Here is a 24,574-nt window from a genome sequence, read left to right on the forward strand (position 1 = left end):
ATGCTGATCTCAAGTGATCTGCCCACCTCAGCCTTCCAAAGTGCTGCAATGACAGGTGTGACCCACTGCATCCGGCCAACCAATCTTATAACTTTTTTTTGTTTTTTGAGACGGAGTCTTGCTCTGTCGCCCAGGCTGGAATGCAGGGGCGTGATCTCAGCTCACTACAACCTCAGGCTCCCGGATTCAAGCGATTCTCCTGCCTCAGCCTCCCGAGTAGCTGGGACTACAGGCGCCTGCCACCACACCCAGCTAATTTTTTGTATTTTTAGTAGAGACGGGATTTCACCGTGTTATCCAGGTTGGTCTTGATCTCCTGACCTCGTCATCTGCCCACCTCGGCCTCCCAAAGTGCAGGGATTACAGGCGTGAGCCACTGCACCCAGCCCCAATCTTTAACTTTTAAGTGATATTATTTAGATCATTTACATTTAAGGTAATTTTGATATGGTAGTGGTTACATGTGTCATTTTATTATTTTGTTTGTTTCATTTCTTGTTTCTTTTTTCTTGCCTATTTGTAGTTTACTTGAAGAATTTTTAGGGTTTCATCTTGACTTATATATATTATTTTAAAGTATATTGTTTTGTTCTGTTTTCTTAGCATTTGCTTATGGTATTACAATATACATGTGTTGGCCATGTGAGGCCAGGAGTTTGAGACCAGCCTGGGCAACATAACAAGACCTCTTTTATAGAGACCATTTTTTGGTGTCTACAAAAAATTTAAAAATTAGCCAGGTATGGTGGCATGTGCCTGTAATCCTAGCTACTTGGGAGGAAGCAGGAGGATTGCTTGAGCCCAGAAGTTTGAGGTTGCAGTGAGCTATGATTACACCACTGCACTCCAGCCTGGGCAACAGAGTGAGAGCCTATCTCAAAAAAAAAAAAACCAAACCCAAAACAATAAAAAAAAAATACTTGTGTTGCCTATCACATTTGACCTTTACACTGCAAATTACTCTATATTTGAAATAATTTTATCTTTCTAGTAAAAAAGGGAGATTTCAGCATATCTAATAGATTATAAGTAATTATATTAATTACTTAATATAATACTTAAAGTTACTTAATATAATACTTGCTATTTCTGCAAGGTACCAGTTTCTAAGGTCTGTATCAGTGGCATTTTCATTTGTGAATGAATTATTACATTATACTATATTAATTAATTTTAGGCAAGGTCTTACTCTGTCACCCAGGGTAGAGTGCAATGGTGTGATCATGGCTCACTGCAGCCTTGAACTCCTAGGGTCAAGCAATCCTCTTGTCCCAACCTTCAGAGTAGCTGGGACTATAAGCGTATGCCACCACACTCAGCTAATTTTACTATTTTTGTAGAGATACGTCTTGCTTTATAGTCCAGGATGATCTTGAATCCTGGCTTCAAGCAGTCCCCCTGCCTTGGCCTCCCAAAGATCTAGGATTACAGGCATAAGCCACCAAACCCGGCCAGTTTATTAATTTTTTTGTTAGAGACAGGGTCTTGCTCTGTCACCCAGGCTGAAGTGCAGTAGCATAATGACTGTAACCTTGAACTCTCGAACTAAAGCAGTTCTCCCATCTCAGCATCCCAAATCACTGAGATTATAGGCATGAGCCACTGCACCTGGTCTATATTTTATTTTTTTGAATAGAGAAAGCATTCATTAAAAACTGACCAGTATAAAAAGTTAAGAGTGAATAACTTGTCCTCTATCCTTGTCTTCTGTCTAGTTCTCCCTTGCCATTAAGAAAAGCTTAGTTTTGGGCCGGGCGCGGTGGCTCAAGCCTGTAATCCCAGCACTTTGGGAGGCCGAGACGGGCGGATCACGAGGTCAGGAGATCGAGACCATCCTGGCTAACACGGTGAAACCCCGTCTCTACTAAAAAATACAAAAAACTAGCCGGGCGAGGTGGCGGGCACCTGTAGTCCCAGCTACTCGGGAGGCTGAGGCAGGAGAATGGCGTAAACCTGGGAGGCGGAGCTTGCAGTGAGCTGAGATCCGGCTACCACACTCCAGCCTGGGCGACAGAGCGAGACTCCGTCTCAAAAAAAAAAAAAAAAAAAGAAAAGCTTAGTTTTTATATATTGTCAGAGTCTCCACATATACAAGAAAATTTAAATATGGATTCTTATACCTCCCCTCCTTTACACACTTGTAAAGCATAACACATGCACCTTGCTTTTCTCCCCCAACGTTTAACAATGTATCTTAGAGATCTTTTTAATATAGTCCATACATAAAATTAAATTGCTTCTTCATTCTACAGTGATACAGGTATACCTTGTTTTATTACACTTTGCTTTATTGTGCTTCCCAGTACCAGTGGGGTTTTTTTGTTTGTTTGTCTGTTTTTGTTTTTTGTTTTTTTGAGATGGAGTCTCGCTCTGTTACCCAGGCTGAAGTGCAGTGGTGCAATCTTGGTTCACTGCAGCCTCCACCTCCTGGGTTCAAGCAATTCTCCCTGCCTCAGCCTCCCGAGTAGCTGGGATTATAGGCACCCACCAACACACCTGGCTTATTTTTGTATTTTTAGTTGAGACAGGGTTTCATCATGTTGGTCAGGCTGGTCTCAAACTCCTGACCTCAGGTGATCTGCCCTCCTTGGCCTCCCAAAGTGTTTTTTACAAATTGAAGGTTTGTGGAAACCCCATGTCGAGTAAGTCTGTAGGCACCATTTTTCCAACAGTGTGCACTCACATTATGTCTGTGTCACATTTTGATGATTCTCACAATAACTCAAAGTTTTTTTTTTTTATTTTTATATCTGTTACTTTAATCGGTGATCAGTGATCTTTGATGTTACTATTATAATTGTTTTGGGCCACCACAAACCATGCTCGTGTAAGATGATGTACTTAATCAATAAATGTTGTGTGTGCTCTGACTGCTTCACGAACTGGACATTCCCCCATCTCTCTCCCTCTCCTTGGGCCCACTTGTTTCCAAAGACACAATGATATTGAAATTAGGCCAGTTAATAAACTTTTCTATGAAGGCCAGAAGAATGAGGAATCTGCAGAAGAAAAGTTGGAAGCTAGCAGAGGTTGGTTCATGAAATTTAAGGAAAGAAACCGTCTACAGAATGTGAAAGTGCAAAATGAAACAGCAAGTGCTGATGGAGAAGCTGCAGCAAGTTATCCAGTAGATCTACTAAGATGGTTGATGAAGGTGGCTACACTAAACACCAGATTTTCAATGCAGACAAAATAGCCTTTTAGTGGAAGAAGATGCCATCTAGGGCTTTCATAGGTAAAGAAGTCAATGCCTGGCTTCAAAGCTTCAAAGAGCAGGCTGACTCTCTTGTTAAGGACTAATGCAGTTGCTGAGTTTAAGTTGAAGCTGATGTTCATTTACCATTCGCAAAATGCTAGGGTCCTTAAAAAGGATGCTAAATCTACTCTGCCTGTGCTCTATAAATGAAACAAAAAACCCTGATGACACCACATCTGTTTACAGCATGGTTTACTGAATGTTTTAAGCCCACTATTGAGACCTACTGCTCAGGAAAAAACAAAAAGATTCCTATCAAAATGTTACTACCCACTGACAATGCACCTAGTCACCCAAGAGCTCTGATGGAGATGTACAAGATTACTATTATTTTCATGCCTGCTAACATAACATCCATTGTGCAGCCCATGAAACAAGGAATAATTTCAACTTTCAGGTCTTAAGAAATAAATTTTTGGCTGCGTGTGGTGGCTTATGCCTGCAGCCCCAGCACTTTGGGAGGCTGAGGCAGGTGGATTGTTTGAGCCCAGGAGTTTGAGACCAGTCTGGGCAACATGGTGAGACCCTGTCTCTACAAAAAAATTTTTTCTAAAAATTAGCCAGGCATGCTGTGGCTCATGCCTGTAGTCTCAGCTACTTGGGAGGCTGAGGTGGGAGGATTGCTTGAGCCAGGAGGTTGAGACTGCAGTGAACTATGATTGTGTCACTGCATTCCAGCCTGGCTGACGCTGTCTCAAAAAAAAAAAAAAAAAGCGTTTTGTAAGGCTGCAGCTGCCATAATGATTTCTCTAATGGATTTGGGCAAAGTCAGTCTTCTGGAAAGGATTCACTGTCCTAGATGCATTCAGAACATTTTTGATTCATGGGAGGAAGTCAAAATATCAACATTAATAGGAACTTGGAGGAAGTGGATTCCAACCTCTATGGATGACTTTGAGTGGTTCAGGTCTTCAGTGGGAGAAATAACTGTCTTATAATAAAACTTGACTAGATGAGGAGTTGCTTCTCATGGATGAGCAATGAATGTGGTTTCTTGAGATGGAATCTTCTAATGAAGTAATAGTGCCCTGTCCTGTGGATGTTGTTGAAATGACAACAAACAATTTAGAGTACTATATAAACTTAGTTGATAAAGCAATGGCAAGTTTAAAGGATTGACTTCCATTTTCAAAGAAGTTCTGTGGGTAAAATGTTGTGAAACAGCATTCCATGCTACAAAGAAATCTTTTACAGAAAGAAAAATCAATCCATGCAGCCAACTTCACTGTTGTCTTACTTTAAGAAAATGCTGCAACCACCCCAACCTTCAGTATCCACCAACCTGACCAGTCAACAGCCATCAACATTGAGACAAGACCCTCCACCAGCAAAAAGATTATGCCTCTCTGAAGGCTCAGATGATCATTAGCATTTTTTAGCAATGAAGTATTTTAAATTAAGGTATGTACTTTTTTTTAGACATAATACAATTGCACACATAATAGACTACAGTATAGTATAAACATAACTTTTATATGCACTGGGAAACCAAAACTTTCGTGTGACTTCCTCTGTTGAGATATTTGCTTTATTTCAGTGGTCTGGAACTGAACCTGTAAACTCTACAAAGTATACCTGAATCGTAATTTATGTAATGAATCCCCTGTAAGGTTGTTTCCAGTCTTTCTTTTTTTAAAATTCAAACAAAATGCAGTGAACAAGCCTATATAATGTCATTTTGTGTGTGTAAGTGTATCTGTAGGATAAATTTCCAGAAGTATGATTGCTATGTCAGTTTTGATAGATATTGCCAAGTTTTCATCTTATCGGGATTTTCGATTTATTTTCCTACCAGTAATGTACATGAGTCCCAGTTTCCTCACAGTGCTGCCTTCCCGCCGGTATATTTTCAAGCAGTTGGATTTTTGCCAGTGTGATGGTGGCAAGGGGATGTTAGTATTTTTTTTATTTTTCATTTATCTTACTGAGAGTGAGTTTGAGAAACTATATGTTTTAGTGCCCTTTGTAATTCACTTTTTGTGTGATATCTGTATCCATTGTTCACTTTCCTATTGGATCAATTTCTGGGAATTCTCATACTGTCAGGATAATTGGCATTCTGTGCGTTTCATAATTTGCAGATTTTTTTCCAGTTTATTTGTTTGTCTTTTGACTTTATGGGGCTTTCTGTGCAAAACACTATTTGTTTATATGTAGTTGAATTTGTCATTGTGGTCTTCAATGCTTCCAGATTTTCCATCACGGTTTATAATTTTTGTATTTAAGTCTTTTGAAATTTAAACTGGTATGAAGTTAGACAATACAATATATTGATAACCAAATGTGATTTGAGTCTGTAATTCTCTTTTTTGTGTCCAGTGTTTGCCAGGTTTTTCTTTGAGCATTATGTGTATTTCCAAGAAAGAATTTTGAAAGTGTTTTTTTTTTTTTAATGCCCTGGAATATTTTTTGTTTAAATTTTATTTATTTATTTAGAGACAAGGTCTCACTCTGTTGCCCAGGCTTAAGTACATCAGGCAATTCTGCCGCCTTAGCCTCAGGCGAGACTACAAGCATATGCCACCATACCTGGCTAATTTAAAAAAATTTTTTTGTAGAGTTGGGGTCTTGCCATGTTGCCCAGACTGGTCTAAAACACCTGGCCTCAAGTGATTCTCCTGCCTTGGCCTACCAAAGTACTGGGATTATAGGTGTGAGCCACTGTGCTCAACCTGGAATTTTTTTTTCTTAAAGAGCTTTATCGAAATATAATTGACTAAGCATTCAATGAACACATTTAAAGTGTACAATGTAATGTTATTTAATATATTCACAGATATGTTCAGCCATGATAACAATTGATTTTAGAACACTTCACTTCAAAAGGAAACCCCATAATATGATCTACTACTCCTTGCACCCATTCATTCAGTTTCCTGCCCCCAACCCCGAGTAACCACTAATTATTTTCTGTCTGTAGATTTCTGTACTTTGAACTTTGGTATCAAAGAAATATATGGTCTTTTGTAACTGGCTTCTTGAACTTAATATAATCTTTTTAAGGTTTATCCATCTTCTAACATGTGTCAGTACTTCATTCCTTTTTGTGGCGAATTAAAATTCACATTTTGTTTATCTGTTTGCCCTTTGATATGCATTTGGATTGTTTCACCTATTGGCTGTTACGAATAATGCTGCTAAAAATATTTGTATGCAAGTTTTTTGGTATTCAGTTCTCTTGTGTATATACCTAGGAGTGGAATCTCAGGATCATATGTTAATTCTGTGTTTAATTGTTTGATAAACTGATGTGTTTTCCAAAGCAACAGTACCATTTTACATTCCCACCAGCAGTGTATGAGGGTTCTGGTTTCTCTACGTCCATGTCAACACTTGTTATTCTCTTACACTGATTCTAGGCAGTCTGCTTTGTGTAAAGTATATTTCACTGTGGTTTTGATGTGTACTTACCTGATAACTAATGATGTTTAGCATGTTTTCGTGTGCTTATTGGATCTTTTATATATTTTCCCTGAAAAAATGGCTATTCAGATCCTTTGCCCATTTTAAAATTGGGTTATGTGTCTATTTACCATTGAGCAATATATATATCTATACCATTTTACATGTACATGTATGGTTTTATTTCTGGTGGTGGGAATGTAAAATGGTACAGTTTATATCTGCTGGTGGGAATGTAAAAAGGTACAGTTGCTTCGGATAGGTAATTTGCAAGTATTATTTCTCATTGTCTGAATTGTCTTTTTACTTTCTTGATGGTATCTTTTAAAACACAGCAGTTAGCTGGGCTCAGTGGCTCCCGCCTGTAATCCCAGCACTTTGGGAGGTCAAGGTAGGTGGATCACTTGAGGTCAGGAGTTTGAGACCAGCCTGGCCAACATGGTGAAAACCCATCTCTACAAATAAAAAAATTAGCCAGGCGTGATGATGTGCACCTGTAATCCCAGCTGCTCGGAAGACAGGCGGGAGAATTGCTTGAACCCAGGAGGCAGAAGTTGCAGTGAGCCAAGACTGCGCCACTACACTCTAGCCTGGGTGACAGAGCAAGACTTCGTCTCAAATAAATAAGTTAAATTAAATACTGCAGTTTTTGATGTCTAACTTTTCTATTTCCTTTTTGTTGCTCATACTTTTATTGTTATATCCAAGAATCCTTTGCCAAATCCAGTATGTTAGAGATTTACTCTAAGTTTTTTTCTAAGAGTTTGGTAGTTTTACCTCTAAGTGTAAATGTTTGATTCATTTGAGTTAATTTTGTATATGTGTGATGTAAGGGTCTCTCTCACTTCATTCCTTTGCACATATCTCTTCATTTGTCCCAACAGAATTTTTTAAAAAGACTATTTTTCCCTCATTGAATGATCTTGGCATCTTTGTCAAAAAGCAGTTGTATGGTTTTATTTCTGGCCTTTCAATTCTGTTCCATTGATCTACATGTCTTATGCCAGTACCATGCTGTTTTGATTACCATTGGTTTGTAGTAAATTTTGAAATCAGGAAGCATTTGAGTCCTCTCCTTCTTCTTCCTTTTTTTTTTGAGACTGAGTCTCGCTCTGTCACCCAGGCTAGAGTGCAGCTGTGCGATCTCAGCTCACCGCAACCTCCGCCTCTCGGGTACAAGCAATTCTGCCACAGCCTCCCGAGTAGCTGGGATTACAGCCACGTACCACCATGGCCAGCTAATTTTTGTATTTTTGGTAGAGACGGTTTCACCATGTTGGCCAGTCTGGTCTCGAACTTCTGACCTCAGGTGGTCCACCTGCCTCAGCCCCTCAAAGTGCTGGAATTACAGGCAGGCGCCACCGTGCTGGGGCTCCCACCTGTGATTTTTAATTCTTTTTTTTTAAAGATTGTTTTGGTTATCCTGAGTCTCTTGAAATTCCATATGAATTTTGGAGTTAGCTTGTCAATTTCTAGGAAGAAGTCAGCTGAGATTCTGATATAGGTTGCATTGAATCTATAGATTAATTTGAGGAGTATTGTCATCTTAACAATGTTAAATCTTCTGATCTGTGAGCATGGTATGCTTTCCTATTTAGATCTTTAATTTCTTTCAATGTTTTGTAGTGTTCAGAGTATACGTTTTGTATTTCTTTTGTTAAATTTACTCCTATTTTGTTCTTTTGGTGCTATTATGAATGCAATTGTTAATTTCACTTTTTAGATTGTATATTGCTAATTTATAGATTTTTGTGTGTTGACTTTGTATTCCTGCAGCCTTTCCAAACTCATGTCTCATTTATTAGTTCTAATATCTTTTAGTGGATTCCTTGTTTTTTTTTTTTAATAATATAAAGGATCCTGTCATCTGCAAATAGGGGTAGAGTTTCTTCTTTTTCAATCTGGATGCTTTTTTTTTTTTTAAATAGTATAAAGGATCATGTCGTCTGTAAATGGAGTAGAGTTTCTTCTGTTTCAATCTGGATGCTTTTTTTTTTTTAATAATATAAAGGATCATGTCATCTTTAAATGGGGTAGAGTTTCTTCTGTTTCAATCTGGATGCTTTTTTTTTTTTTTTTTGCTTTTGCCCATTTTCTCTGACTTGAACCTGTGGTATAATATTGAATAGAAGTGTCAAGAGCAGACATCACTGTCTTTTTCCTTATTCTTTCTATTCATAGAATTTCTTTTAGTGTCTCGTGTAAGGTGGGTCTGCTAGCAACACATTCTCACGGATTTGTTTATTTGGTAAAGTCTTTCTTCATTTTTGAAAGCTAGCTTTGCTGAATATAGGATTCTTTGTTGGTGGGTTTTTTTTGTTTTTTTTTTTTTCACTTCAAATGTGTTATCCAACTGCCTGCTGGCCTCATTGTTTCCTCTGGGAAGTCAGCTCTTACATAACTTTATTGCAATTCCCTTGTAAGTGGTATGTTGTTTTTCTCTTGCTATGTTCAAGATTTTCTTTTTGTCTTTGAATTTCAGCATTTTTACTGACATATATCTGTTTATGATCTTTGTGTTTATCTTATTTGTAATTTGTTGAGCTTCTTAAACATATATGTTACTGCTTTTCAATACATTTGGAAAGTTTTCAGCTGTTATTTCTTTGAGTATTTCTTTTTTTCTCTCTCTTCCCACCTCTGGTACTTCCATTATATGTATGTTGGTGTATTTAATGTCCCACATTTCTCTGAAGCTCTGTTAATTTTTCTTCATTCTTTCTTCTCTTTGTTCTTTAGCTCACATAAACCTCTACTGATCGTTTTTCAGATTTGTGAATTCTTTCTTCTGCCAGTTCAGATCTACATGTGAACCCCTCTAGTGCATTTTTTAGTTCAGTGACTTTACTTTTAACCTCCAGATTTTCTGTTTGGCTCTTTTTAAAAAATAATTTCTATCTCTTTATTTGATGTAATATTGTCCTCATAGCCATTTTTACTTCTATAAACATGTTTTTCTTTAGTTCTGTGAACATATTTGTAATGGCTCTTTCAAAGTATTTTTCAGTTAAGTCAGACATCTGGTTGCTCTTATAGTTTCTGTTGTTTGTTTTTTCTAAGGCATGGGTAATATTTCCTGTTTCTTTACCTGCCTCCTTATGTCTTTGTTAGAAATTGTACATTTTAGATAATATACATACAGCCCTCTGTATCTGTAACTTCTACATCTTCAGAATCAAGCAACCATGGATCAAAAATATTTAGGAAAAAGACAACAAAAATAATAATACAACAGTAAAAAATAATACAAATACAGAAACAATATAGCATAACAGCTACATAGCATTTATATTGTATTAGGTATTATAAGTAATTTAGAGGTGATTTAAAGTATGCAGGAGGGTGTGCATAGGTTTCACAAATACTACACCATTTTTTATAAAGGACTGGAACATCCACAGATTTGAGTATCAACAGGGTCCTGGAAGCAATCTTCCATGGATACTGAGGGATGACCATGCAGTACCTGGGTACTGGTCTCCCCTCACCAGGGATTTGTTATTGTTATTTGCCTAGTTATTTGTTTAGTGATGGGATCAGTTATTTTAGTGAAGTCTTTATTCCCTCTCCAGCCTGTGCTCCTTCATCCAGGCATCTGGTATTACTCCTCAAGGAGGCACTGCTCTGGGTATACTTACAGTCACTTTGGGATGACAGTGGTGTTAGTTTGGCTTTTTTCTGTTCTTTCCTTGACCACACCCAGCTGTTAAACTCTATTAACTGCTGGCTGATTGCTCTGTTGTTTTCAGAAAGCTTTGGAGCATGCATTACTCTATAATCCAAATTTTGACTCCTTTGAAGGAATAATTTCTGGGGTTCATTTTTGATATTTCTTCTAACCTCACAAAAGCTGTTCCCAGCTTTTATATTATCTGCTTCTTCCCTATAAACTGTCTGCAGTCTAGACTATATGTTCATGACATCTGTGAATCTCTTTCTGGTTGCCTTGCACCGCTTCCTTCACTGTTCTTGAGAATGCCCTTGGTCTTGAACTTCTCCATGCTCTGATATAAATGGAGTTAGTTCCTTTGGGAAGAGATTAGGTGCTATCTGTTTTATGAATTATTTTTATCCTTTGGCAAAGTCTCTGAGCCAGGACTCTGGAATCTGGGGTGGGGTAAGTGGCAGACTTCTCTGACAGACCCCTGCTTTAGGCACTGAGTGTTCACTGAGTGGGAGTGAGGGGTTGGGGAGCAGCCTGAGGTCCTTGTAGCTTGCCTCGCTTGGTGGTGGAGTCACTGCCTCACAAGCCAGAGCAAGAGCTGTCAGTACTTTAATATACTCAGTGGTACGGTGCCCAAGGTAGAGCCTTGTCCCCAAACTGGGGGCTGGACAGAATAAGAGAGCTCTCACATCCATACTTCTCTTGCCCAGAAATTAGCTTTAGCAGTGGGTAGCTGAGGGCAGGATGATATAATCTGCAGTCTGGTTTCTCCTGAGAAGAAAACCTTTCAACTGGGAGCTGGCAGAGAAGGAACCCTGAGTTCTTCACTGCGGCCATCTGGAATGGAATGTCCCCCTTGCTGAGCTAGTAGTGGGGAAGGAGGAAATGGTCTTGGTTTAAATACCACAGATCTTGCCTTTCTCAATGAATTTTTTGAGTTTTTCTTGAGTAGATGTTTTTTCATTTACTATTTGCCCTTGGCACCATTTCTGGAGCCTTTCAATGGTGGTTGTTTTATAATTTTTACCAGTTTCACTGGGTTAGGGGGCCAGCAGAGCTCATGCCGCCATGCCAGATATCAGTATTCGGAATGACTTTAAGTACATTGGAATTACTTCCTTTAAAAGGACTGTAGAATTCTGCAATGCAACTATCTGGGCCTGCTTCTTTTTGGCAAGGGGGCACAGCTCCTGAAATTTTATCTGTGGAAATTTGTCTACATTTTTTCTCTTTTCTGGGGTCAATATTGATAAGTAATACTTTCCTAGAAAATTACCTATTTAATTCAGATTTTAAACTTATTTGCATATAATTGAGTAAAGTCATTTTATGATTATCTTAATTTTTTCTCTGTGTGGTTATTTCTTTAGAAGCTTCTTTTTATATGTGCTTTAAGAATTACTTAATTCTGGCCGGGTCTGGTGGCTCACGCCTGTAATCCCTTTGGGGGACCAAGGCCAGTAGGCCACTTGAGGTCAGGAGTTCAAAACCAGCCTGGCCACCATGGTGAAACCCTGTCTTTACTAAAAATACAAAACAATTAGCCGGGCATGGTGGCGGGCGCCTGTAATCCCAGCTACTCGGGAGGCTGAGGCAGGAGAATCACTTAAACCCAGAGGTGGAGGTTGCAGTGAGCTGAGATTGCACCACTGTACTCCAGCCTGGGGACAGAGTGAGGCTCCATCTCAAAATAATAATAATAATAATTACTGTAATTCACTAATGAAATAAATACTAGAAATTATTCCCCCCACAAACCTGAGTGCTTAAGATGTATTATAATCAGATTTTTAAAATTTCCATAATAATTATTTACTGAATTTTTCTGTTCATTATGCACTTTACAGGTGTGATTTATTTAATCTTAACAATAGCCCTACGAGGTATATACTAATAGGATCATTATTTTATGGAGGAGGAGACTGAGTCACAGAGATTATGTAACTTGTCTAATTAGATACTTAAATGTCATAATTGTAGCAACTTTGTTGGCTACAAGAAATGTAAAATTATTTAATGCTATTAAATAAATAGATCTGGTTGCTTCCTAATGTCTTAACCTAAATCACCATCTCAAAAAGTAATATAATTTTTAGTTGTCTATAATAACATATTTTAACTCATGAATTATTTCAGTGAAGATAGTAGTGGGGAAAGAGTGTTACCAAAAATTTCCTTCATTAGCTACCAATTTAACTTTATAGTTGGCATAGGAAATTTTCTTTTAACCCCTTTCTCATTTACCCCGAGAATACTTGCTGGTGACGCTTGCAGCTGTAGCATTTACTCCAAGATAACTTTGCCATGAAATATCTTGCTTTGATTATTATTTTTGCATTGCTCTATTATATTGACTTTGGAAACAAAAGACATTATTCTATTTATAGCATTCTGTTTTTAGTAGTGGTATTTCCATTTACAAAATATAGTAATTCTCAGTTGCAGAAAATGTCAAATCCTAGAAGCCAGCATTCCTATGTGTGATGTTAACGTAGTTCTCAAAAACAGTTTTTATATTTTATTTTCATATTGAAAATCACTCAGATTTGTTTCAGCCTCAGAGAATGTGTTTATATAAAATTAAATGGGCCAGGCGCGGTGGCTCAAGCCTGTAATCCCAGCACTTTGGGAGGCCGAGACGGGCGGATCACGAGGTCAGGAGATCGAGACCATCTTGGCTAACACGGTGAAACCCCGTCTCTACTAAAAATACAAAAAAATCTAGCCGGGCGAGGTGGCGGGCGCCTGTAGTCCCAGCTACTCGGGAGGCTGAGGCAGGAGAATGGCGTAAACCTGGGAGGCGGAGCTTGCAGTGAGCTGAGATCTGGCCACTGCACTCCAGTCCGGGCGACAGAGGGAGACTCCACCTCAAAAAAAAAAAAAAAAAAAAAAAAAAAAAAATTAATGAATGCTGGCAGCAAGTTACACTTTTTTTTTTCTAAATGGAAAAAGGGTTAAAGGAATGTTTATGTTTGGAAAGTCAATGTAACAATTATAGCATAAAGAAAAATTTAGAAAATTAAAAAAAATAATAACATCACCACCGTAGCACTTTAATTTTATTTTTGCCTATCACCTTCAAGTTCTTGTCCACACACATTTTTTGTATAGGTAGAAAAATAATGTATCTTTTTTTGTATCCTGTATTTGACAAAGTGAGCTATTAAAAATTATTTTAAAAGAAGGCAATTAAAAATTTCAAACAAAAAAAGTTCTTTGTCTTTATATTTTTCAACAGCTTTTATGTAAGTTTAAGGAGTTGTACAAATATTTTGGCGAAGTTGGGGATACATAAAAGCACATTACCTTTTGTTTTTGACCTCTTACGCTAGTCCTTTCATCCTAAGTATTTGTATGGAAAGGATTATTTGCCTGTAAAGTTCAAGTCCAGTGGATAATTTGGTTTGAAAGCTCTTATATAATACAATCATAGACAAAAGATTTTTCTTTATGAACTTTGTTAATGTAAGTGTTTTAGTTGCATTTCTGAAATGAGAAATAAACTGAGAAAGATAGAAATTTGAGGAATAAAAGTTTAGTTTCATCAGTATTAAAAAAAACTTCTCCTTAGGCAAGACTGAGTAAATGTGTGTGACTACTGCCCTCTTGGGTTGGTATAAGGGACATGTATTTAAAAATAATTTGTGCTGAGATTTATCTTTCTTCTTTCAAAGGTGTTAAAATCATCACACAACAGGTTCAACCAAGTAAAATCTTACCCAAACCGGTGACAGCAACTCTACCCACCAGTAGCAATTCTCCTATTATGGTGGTTAGCAGTAATGGTGCAATTATGACAACTAAACTGGTAACCACTCCTACTGGTAAGTTCTCTTGAGCATCAGTTCATTTATTCATCATACGTTCATCAAACTGTTTCTCTATACCAGCAATATACTTGACACTTGGGATACAGAGATTTATGGAACAGTTTTTCAAAGAGGCCTTTCTTGATTCTTACACCCCTACCACCCTGATGTTAACTTTCTTTTGTTATTCTTTCTGATGATCCTTTGTTCTTTTGCTTTATAGCACTTTTCATAATTTCTTACCTATCTAGTTGTATGTTGGTTTGTTTAATATTGTTCCTTTTATTGAACCATAAGCTCTGTGAGGGTAAGGGACCATCTCCATTTTATTTACCATATATACAGAGCTAGTCTGGAAGTAGGTGCTCAGTCAGGATTTGTTGAATGAAATTGACCCAACCCGCAAGGATTTCAGTCTGATGAAGTTGAGAAGCGTATATGTTACGTTACAGTTTACTAAGCATTGCTGAGACTGAGGGAAGCACAGAATGGCATTGTGCTCTGATAGGCAAGCAACCAGCATATGCTGGAGGAAGTGAGTGTTGAACATTTTGGATAGTAACACTATCTAAAATGTAGCCTTGAGCAGATTACTTAATCCTTCTAAATATTTTTCTTTGTTTATTTGTTTTTGTTTTTTTCTCCTGTTTATTTAAATGGGATAATAATCCCTATGCCATAAGGTTATTATAAGTACTAAATGAAATCAGATATGTAGAAAGTCCCCAGCATAGTGCTCAATAGTTGTCACTATTAATATTATAATTAGCCATTACTGTTATTTTAAATGTATGACTCTTTAACCAAACTTTTTGAGGATGGCTAGTATTTAGATGACAGAATTTAAATAGTGTAAAATGATACCTGTCTCAAGCTTATAAGCTGTCATTTATTGGCTAGTGTGTAAAGGTCTTTACATACATTGCACTTAGTCTCCTTTAGGCTTTATCATCTCCATTTTCAGCAACTTGCCTAAGGCAACATAGCCAAAAATAGGCAGAACTGGGGTTTGAACCAGTTTAACTCCAAAATCTGTGCTTTCTTTTGTTTTTTAAATTGCAGTAAAATATATATAACATGAAATTTACCATTTTCAAATATATAGTTCATTGGCATTAAGTACATTGACGTTGTTGTATAACCATCAGCACCATCTATCTCCAAAACGTTTTCCAAAACTGAAACTCTTGTACTCATTCAACAATAATGCTTCATTTCCACACTTTCTCTAATCCCTGGCATCACCATTCTGCTTTCTGTCTCTATGTAAAGCCTGTGCTTTTAAACGCTATTATTCTTTAGTATTAACTTTATCATACTTCCCCTAAACTTTTCTAAGTAGATAACAGTGTTATGCATATGTGATTCCTCATGTTATGGAAAAGTAGTGAAAAATAATATTTTGTCTATGTTTATGTGTCTGTGTTATAATAAGTGTTTCTTTTTTTAAACAAAAACTTAATTTGAATTTTTTCTAGATGTAATTTGCCAAATTCAAACTATGTATCCATATAGCATATTTACTTTGCACTAGTTTTGTGGGGTTTTTTTTTTTTCATTCAGATGTATGCTTATAACCAATTTAAACTAATTCTCCTTGTTGTTCTTCCCGTTCTCCCTTTTTGGGTAATGGTTGTATTTTTCAAAGGTGAATAACTTGGTAAAACCATTTTTTGGGGGGGAGGAGGTGAGTGTTGAAAATGGCTATCAGAGTGGTCCATGAATTTGATTGTCATATAATGAAAGAAATTTCTTCAAGTGAAGATGATGTTATCTTAGTCATTTTTTTTTCATTCTCCCTAAGGCATTGATGCTTAGTTTAGGAATAGCCTTTCTGAGTTACTGGATTTGTGAGAAACTACAACAGACTCATGTAGTTAGCTTTTAATTCCTGTTTGGAAAAAAGAAAAAAGTGTTAGAAATAGTGGGGAAGGATATAAAATCTTTTGAGACACATGAAGAAAAATAGTCTAACAGGTCTAAAGTTGAGGAAATATGTAAATAGAGAAAATTTTAGGCTAAAGAGAAATATTCCTGGCAACTCTAGGCAGCTTTAACTTTAATCTTTACTAAAATGATAGAATAACCAACCCTTTAAAAGATGGATGTGTATTTAGAGGGTAGCAGATTACAAAGCAATGAAAGTTTGTGACATTTTAGACAAACAATATTGCCTTATTTGCTCAATGCCAACATTGGGTTTGGCACTAAGACAGCATAAAACAGATGCAGAGACCTTAAAATCTATGACAGAAATATCTAAAATACTCTGGCAGGAAAGATGATTAAATTTGTTTCTTTTGGCATAAAACTAGTAGAAGAAGGGTAGTGGGAGAAGGGAACAGAGTTAACTCTACTTTTTCTTGGGTTAGTAATTTGATGCAACACATCACAAAATTTTATGTGTAAAATTAATTTAAATTGACTTGGCTGTAGTACTTGCTATATGTGTTGAAAACTGGCTGTAAAATTATAAATTAATGTCTTGACACCTTGAAATTCCATTTTCAAGTTAGAGCAATATAGATTATATTGAATTACAGTTAAACTGTATTAGTTATCATTCTTCTATAAGCAATGACAACTTTTTCTTTTGGCTTTTCCCTTTCTATAGGCACACAAGCAACCTATACCCGGCCAACAGTGAGCCCATCCATTGGTCGGATGGCTGCAACCCCTGGAGCTGCAACCTATGTGAAAACTACGAGTGGTAGCATCATTACAGTAGTACCCAAATCATTAGCTACCTTGGGGGGCAAGATAATTAGCAGTAATATAGTTTCTGGTAGGTATATCTGAAATATGTTAAAGGTATAGGTGGCCTTCATTGAGAGAAAAAAAAAGAACTTATTTCGTTGAAGGATTATATTTGATCTCAGTTTTTTGCTTAGAAATCTAAAGCTTTGTTTTAGTCCTTATGTTTCATGATTAAATATAGTTTTTAGTTTTAATATTCAATATTCACATATAAAGCTTTTGATAGTTTTAAAATGGAAAGAAACTTTAGTTGCTTTTAGTCAGAGTGGAAAGATTATAGTTTATATTTGCGTAGAGATTTTTCATTTGCAAAGTATTCTCCTATTTGTCAACCCATTCAGACCCCATAACAACTCTGAGGTGGTTGCTGTTGTGCTAAATTTACAAAGGAAGATAGATTTGGGTTTAGAGAGATCAAATTGACCTGTCCAAGACCAATTAGAGTTAGAAAGTGGAAGAATTATTATTTGTTCTAAATATGTTTTAGGGAACATATCTCATAATTTCAATTACTAATGTCACTTTAGTTTATTAAAAATAAAAATATTTGAATAGTTTATTTGCTTTTTGCCATTTATATTAACTTTGCTTTTCAGAAATATTTTACTTCAATAGTGAAAGCCAACCGTCTGCCTATTTATTGGTATGTGGAAACCATACCTGGTTTTTATTGGCTCATTAATCTCTGCAGTTCTTGGGTTGTGAACCCTAATGTGGAATGTTAACATGGCATCTGTTTTCATCGATTATTATTTTTAATTAAAATGATGTAAATAATCTCTGATTAAGCAAGACTGTAGACTTTAATTGTCTAACATTTTTGTAGACGAGTCATATTTTGTATGCCCCAGGTGAGTTGTTCTAACATTTTAAAGTCAAGGGATTGAAGTTCCTGGCAGTAATTTGATGTTGTTGATAACTCAGGGAGTTAAAAAAAAAAAAAAAAAAAAAAAGCAAAGTAGAGCATGGTATTGGCATAAAGTGCTGTATTTAAAGCTGTTACTTTTGGCTCTACTTTTAAGTGTAAATGAGAAAATTCAATGTTTGCCAGACTGAGGAGGGTGAAACCAGTAGGGAAAGAATCATCGTACTCAAGCTTTTAAGAGGATATTTTAAATAACAGTTAAAACTTAAATTATAATTTATTACTTGACAGTATCTTTACATAGTATAAAGCACTTACTCAAACATTTGTCAAAAAGGGATCATATATTTCATTGGTAGGTAGTTTTTTATGATCTTAAGGATTTTTCTTTACTTATACGTGAATTTGTAGTTTCATATAGCTTGAAGGAATGTTTAGATGTCACGAGTCCTCTATTTTCAGACCTAATTCATAATGTAGCTGCTTTGTACCTGGTTAGAGCAATACAAGCAAGCACATTTTCCTAAAAGCAGAGATGTCATTTGAAATTTATGTATCTTATACAGGTATAACGTGTTATCCATCTTTGTATTGAATTATAAAACCATTCATGGTTAGTTGCTACTTCAAGTGCATGAGTGTACATGAGTAGAGACTTTTCCAGCATTACAGGATATACTTGGCATACAATTTAAACAACTTTATTCATTGCATGGTGTTCATTACGTCTGTATCTCTGCTTCACTGACACTTTTATTCCAAAGTGTTTTATTCCTTGTGTTACATCTCACTGTTCTCTATAAAGACAGTTTTCTTATTTTATAATATTATTGTTGATCTATGATACTGGGATTATAGGTTAGTTTTAAAATCTTTCATTGCCTGTTTATAGTAAACTGTTTATTGTTTACTATAAACATTTCATTGCCTGTTTATTGATAAGCCTGGTTGAATGAATTTACACAGTTTTCTGTCTGCATCCATGAGCAGATGCTTTTTCTAGGGTCCCATCTCCCCAAACAAAAAAGAAGTATTTTCCTTTTTTTTTTTTTTTTTGAGACGGAGTCTCGCTCTGTCGCCCGGGCTAGAGTGCAGTGGCCGGATCTCAGCTCACTGCAAGCTCCGCCTCCCGGGTTTACGCCATTCTCCTGCCTCAGCCTCCGGAGTAGCTGGGACTACAGGCGCCCGCCACTTCGCCCGGCTAGATTTTTGTATTTTTTTAGTAGAGACGGGGTTTCACCGTGTTAGCCAGGATGGTCTCGATCTGACCTCGTGATCCGCCCGCCTCGGCCTCCCAAAGTGCTGGGATTACAGGCTTGAGCCACCGCGCCCGGCCCCCCCTTTTTTTTAAGACAAAGTCTCACTCTGTTGCCCAGGCCAGGGTGCAGTGGTGTGATTGGCTCATTACAGCATCAGCCTCCTGGGCTCAAGCAATCCTAATACCTCAGCCTCCCGGGTAGCTAAGACTACAGGCCCACACCGCCATGCTTGGCTAATTTTTGTATTTTTTCTAGAGACGGTTTTGAGTGTCACCCAGGCTGGTCTCAGACTCCTGAGCTCAAGCGATCTGCCGACTTTGGCCTCCCAAGGTGCTGGGATTACAGGCATGAACCACTGTGTCTGGCTTTTTTCTTAAAATACACTCACACATCTAGCTATAAGAATAGAAGGCTTAAAAAAAGATACTTTCCCTCTCATTGTGGGGGAATTTGGAAACTACAGCAAGGTTCAAGGAAAATTAAAAACCTATGATTTTTACTATCCATAGGACTCTGTTAAAATTTAGGTATATTTCTTTTTATTCATTTTTCTGTTCATTTATTTGTATAAATGTGTGTGTGTGTGTGTGTGTATTTTTTTAATTGGGATCCAATATAGTCAGATTTTATCCTTGTTTCCTGTAGTAGTGTTATTTTCCCATGCTAGTAAATGTATTTTGACACCCCCCCTCATATTTAACCATTTTCTTATTGTAGCAAGTTTCAGGTTGCTTACAGGCTGTCTTGTGTGTGTGTGTGTGTGTGTGTGTGTGTGTGTGTGTGTCGTTATAAATAATTCTATGATGAACATTATTGTACATAAATTATTTTGTGGAATTCTTACTTCCTCTTTATAAATATCCTAGAATGCAATTTAATGCTTCCAGAGTACTTTCTAGAAAGATCACTTTGTTCTTTTTATTAGAACAAGCAGTTAAATGGAATCCATGACTATCTTTAGAGTTGATTCATATCTTTTTTTTTTTTTTTTTTGAGACAGAGTCCTGCTGTGTCACCTAGGTTGGAATGTATGTAGTGGTGTGATCTCTGCTCACTGCAACCCCTGCCTCCCGGGTTCAAGCAATTCTCCTGCCTCAGCCTCCTGAGTAGCTGGGATTACAGGCGCCTGCCACCACGCTCGGCTAGTTTTGGTATTTTTAGCAGAAACGGAGTTTCACCATGTTGGCCAGGATGATCTCAAACTCCTGACCTCAGGTGATCCACTTGCCTCGAGCTCCCAAAGTGCTGGTATTATAGGCGTCAGTCACTGCGCCCGGCCAATTCATATTTTATAGAATCAAGTATTTATTTACATGTTTATATATTAGATTATCAGATTTGTACATTTTTTTGTGAGCTTTGTTGTGGGTTAGATGAATAATTATATTGGATTCTTCAGAGTTGAACTCACTACCTTGATTCTGGGGACATTATGAGAACCTGTGACAATAGCAAAAGTTTAATTCTCCTGATCTTTAGTACAGTGTCCAGGAAAGAAGCTGTTGTTTTTGCACTTTTTCATTCGTTCATTCTTTGAGCAATGCAACATAAAACCTCACCTAAGAGATCAAGATTGTCAGGTAATTTTAGAATCTATAAATAGAATAGTAAAATCTGAGCCAATAAATTTGTCTTCTTCTTTAAGCCTACCTATTGTAATGCCCAAACTTTTACAGGGATCTTTTTTAAAAATAAGAATGCCTGGAATGCATCAATATCATAGTTCATTATTATCCAAATGGGATTTACAGTTATTTGCACGCATTATATCTCGATTGTTTTATAAGTGAAGACTATATAGGTGGGTCCTTCTGATATGCTACGAGCCAGATACTCTGTTGTGTGTTGTGATACAGAGGAATATATGCATGAGTTTTATTATCTGCCCTAAAGAATGCTAAGCAAGTGAACTTGTATAATTCTAGTGTAACATGGGAACGGCAGTCTACTGTGAAAGCACAGAAGGTGACTTTTTTGTAATGAATAATACTTCTTCAATATAATGTAGGTATCCCCTGATATAGAAACATGTTCACTGGAATTTCAGACATTTATAATTGATCATTGTATCAATTATAAATTATATTATATTTTAATATAATGTTAGACTTGCTTTTCCTTATGCTATTCCTTTTTCTTCTATTTTCTGACATTTGCCACCCCGCCCACCACATTTTGTTAAGCTTGTGGACTTGGTTTGCAACTATCATATAAATTGAAAAACTTCTGTAATGGAGGGGATTAGACATTTTAGTAGGTAAAAATATAATTCATTAAGCAAGTTTTGTCAAAAAGTGGCCCTTGTACTTTGGCATAAAGTCAAAAACATAGTAAATCATGTCAAAAGAGGTCTGTATGAAACCGTGTCAAAAAAGGTCTATAGAGTTAATCACATGTGAGGGATTAAAGTTAATTAAGAGTTAAAGTTAGTATAAGTGAATCATGGGCAGCTTGGTTTTTGAAGTTCTTAACAGCTGACTATTCAGAGACTACAAATAAATGGAAAAAGTTGTGAAGCTAGTTCATAGATTAAAATGCTCTTTTATGTAAGCTCAGAGCATGTTACCTTGGACTAATGAGACATTATATAATGGCAAGTATATTATAAAGACATTTTTTGTAGCAGTATTGCCAAAATTAACATATAGCTAGAATATTCTTGTTCTTAGTGTAACTTTGTTTAAAAAATTTAGGTAAGGAATATTAAGGTTTTCCAGTGGAAAATAATAAAATTGTGTTTATTTTTTGAAGACATAATAATTCTGTGCTTAGTCATTTGATAGATGATATATAGGCCTATAGAAGAAGAACTCGACATGCCTCTTTTCATAATAAGAGGAAATTACAGGAGCAAAAGTAGCATTGGAATTTGTATGCTCAAAGACCAATGTGGAAACCAGCACATTAAAGGAGAGGTGTACATTAGTTAATTCTAAAAATTAAGGTCTGACAAAGCCTGGAAAGCTAGGCAGAGGAGTTTGGGCTTTGTGTGGTAGGTAACGGGAAGCCATAATGAAGAAGTTACTTGTTAGATTAAAGTTTATGGTGTGTACTCTGGAGTACATGCTAATTAGATTAAGATGGTAGATTAAGGGACAGATTATGTATTAATAGAATTTTGAAACATGAGGGAAAGTTAGAACTGGGGACGAAATGGGAAATTAGGGAGTTTAACCAGGTGACATAATCCAGGTTCTTGGCATGATAAATTTAATTTTTTTTAAGAATGTAATTGTCATCCACTGTCCTAAGCACTGAGGAATCATAAAAAGGTACAGTGTGGAGATTAAGGGGCTTTCATCTTGTTGAGAGGTATAGGGAGTTAAGACGGGGAAACAGGCCAAGCCTGCTGGCTCATGCCTGTAATTCCAACAATTTGGGAGGCTGAAACAGGAGGATCACTTGAGGCCAGGAATTCAAGACCAACCTGGGCAATATAGTAAGACCCCATGTCTACCAAAAAATACAGAAATTAGCCAGGCATGGTGGCACATACCTGAAGTCCTAGGTACCTAAGAGGCTGAGATGGGAGGATTGTGTGAGCCCGGGAGTTGAAGCCTGCAGTAGATATGATCATGCCACTGCACTCCAGCCTGGGTAACAGAGTGAGACCCCGTCTCTCTTTAAAAAAAAAAAAGAGTCCAGGCACAGTGGCTCACACCTATAGTCCCAACACTTTGTGAAGCCAAGGCAGGAGGATCACTTGAGCCTAGGAGTTTGAGACCAGCCAGGGCAACATAGTGAGACCTCGTCTCTACAAAAAATCAGAGTAAGGTGGGAGGACCACTTGAGCTCAGAAGGTCAAGGCTGCAGTGAGCTGTGGTTGCTCCACTCAACTCCCGTCTGGGTGACAGAACGAGACATTGCCTTAAAAATAAATAAATAAAAATAAAATTTTTTGAAAAAGAGAAGAAGACAAGGAATAAATCAAAGATTTGCACCAGAATTTACATCTGAAGGTTGGCAGGTAGATTTGATAGGTAGAAGAGAAGCCAATTATGGAAGGATATGTGGGAGAGGGCAAAGTAATACTATGTTTGGATCAGTAGGTATAGACCTATTAGATAGATTTTAATAATTGACAATATAAGTTTATATATGTAAATTAGAGTTTTATCCTCACACTCTGCAGAGTGCTGCAGATTACAGAAGCATACAGTGAATCTGTGACTTGTTTTGTATATCGTTTACTTCGTCTTTTTTTTGTTTTGTTTTGAGATTGAGTCTCACTCTGTAGCCCAGGATGGAGTGCAGTGGCGCGATCTGGGCTCACTGCAACCTCTACCTCCCAGGTTCAAGCAATTCTTCTGCCTCAGCCTTCCAAGTAGCTGGGATTACAGGCGCCCGCCACCACTCCCAGCTAGTTTTTTTTTGTATTTTTAGTAGAGACAGAGTTTCACCATGTTGGACAGGCTGATCTTGAACTCCTGACCTCTGGTGATCCGCCCATCTCGGCCTCTCAAAGTGCTGGCATTATGAGCGTGAGCCAACCATGCCTGGTCTACTTTGTCTTTTTTAATCACGGAAAAATAATGGCTTATTTCTTTTCATACATTTTTTCTAGAATCTAGTATTATGTAAATTTAAGTATTTACTTCATGTTCTTTTTTGAAGGGTTTTCCCATCACTTCAGTCACAGATATAATACTGGGTCTAGGGGAAATATATGCCATAGAATAGAGATTCTGATTTGTTTCTTTTAACTAGTCAAAGAATATTGATGGTGAAACTGATGTTTTTTGATTCTGAGTTTTGTGTATAGGTTCTCAGATTCTAAAAAGATGACTGCTTTAAGAGTAAATTCTTAATATTCTTTCATTCTGGTATGACTTATAACTTACTATTCCAAGCCTTCATTTTCATCGTCATGACAGCTTTCATGTCATCTAGGAATGACATTTACTATATGTACTAATTGTGTATAATATAAATAGAAATAACCAAGTATCTCTAGTCCTTAACTCAGGCCTCCTTTTCTTTCCCCTTTTCTAAGGAACAACTACCAAAATCACTACAATCCCAATGACTTCCAAGCCCAATGTGATTGTTGTGCAAAAGACTACAGGAAAAGGAACGACCATTCAAGGCCTCCCGGGCAAAAATGTTGTCACAACGTTGCTAAATGCTGGAGTAAGTAAGAGCTTCAACTGCAGATTTAGCAATTCACAGAGGGTTTAAAGACCAGCTATATAAATATTTGCACAAGGACTTGAGAACCCCACAATAGCCAGAATGGCTTGATTTACTACTGCTGTGATATAATAACTGTTAAAGCACTACCAACTGATGCCATTTTTCACAGTAATTTCTAAAGCATGTTGCTCATACTTGCTCATAGCTAAGTTGCTTGTGACCATGATTTAGATGCTTAGCTTTGTCCAGATAGAGAATTCCATTGGCTTAACTGTAGGGGGACTTCTGTCGCAGCACTGTTTTATTCCAGCTTATGGTCAATAGATACTGACCTAGTATTTGGCTTAGGGTGGGCAAAGAGAAATATGTGGGATTAAGACTAAATTAATTGATGGGAATTTGTTTCTTTCTTTCTTTCTTTCTTTTTTT

At 37.0% G+C, this 24,574-nt stretch overlaps 1 protein-coding gene across 13 annotated transcripts in view; it reads left to right on the forward strand.

The window, feature by feature from the left end:
* Positions 1 to 24,574, forward strand: part of EMSY (EMSY transcriptional repressor, BRCA2 interacting) — a 112,589-nt gene that overhangs the window by 55,082 nt on the left and 32,933 nt on the right. For all 13 annotated transcript variants that reach the window (XM_033207865.1, XM_033207857.1, XM_033207853.1 and 10 more), the window contains 3 exons: positions 13,997 to 14,146; positions 16,746 to 16,916; positions 24,006 to 24,142. In XM_033207865.1, coding sequence (XP_033063756.1) covers positions 13,997 to 14,146; positions 16,746 to 16,916; positions 24,006 to 24,142 — 458 coding nt within the window. The remainder of the gene's footprint in view (positions 1 to 13,996; positions 14,147 to 16,745; positions 16,917 to 24,005; positions 24,143 to 24,574) is intronic.

The sequence above is a fragment of the Trachypithecus francoisi genome, unplaced genomic scaffold (assembly GCF_009764315.1).
Source record: "Trachypithecus francoisi isolate TF-2019V2 unplaced genomic scaffold, Tfra_2.0 Lachesis_group8, whole genome shotgun sequence".
NCBI classification, from domain to species: Eukaryota; Metazoa; Chordata; class Mammalia; order Primates; family Cercopithecidae; genus Trachypithecus; species Trachypithecus francoisi.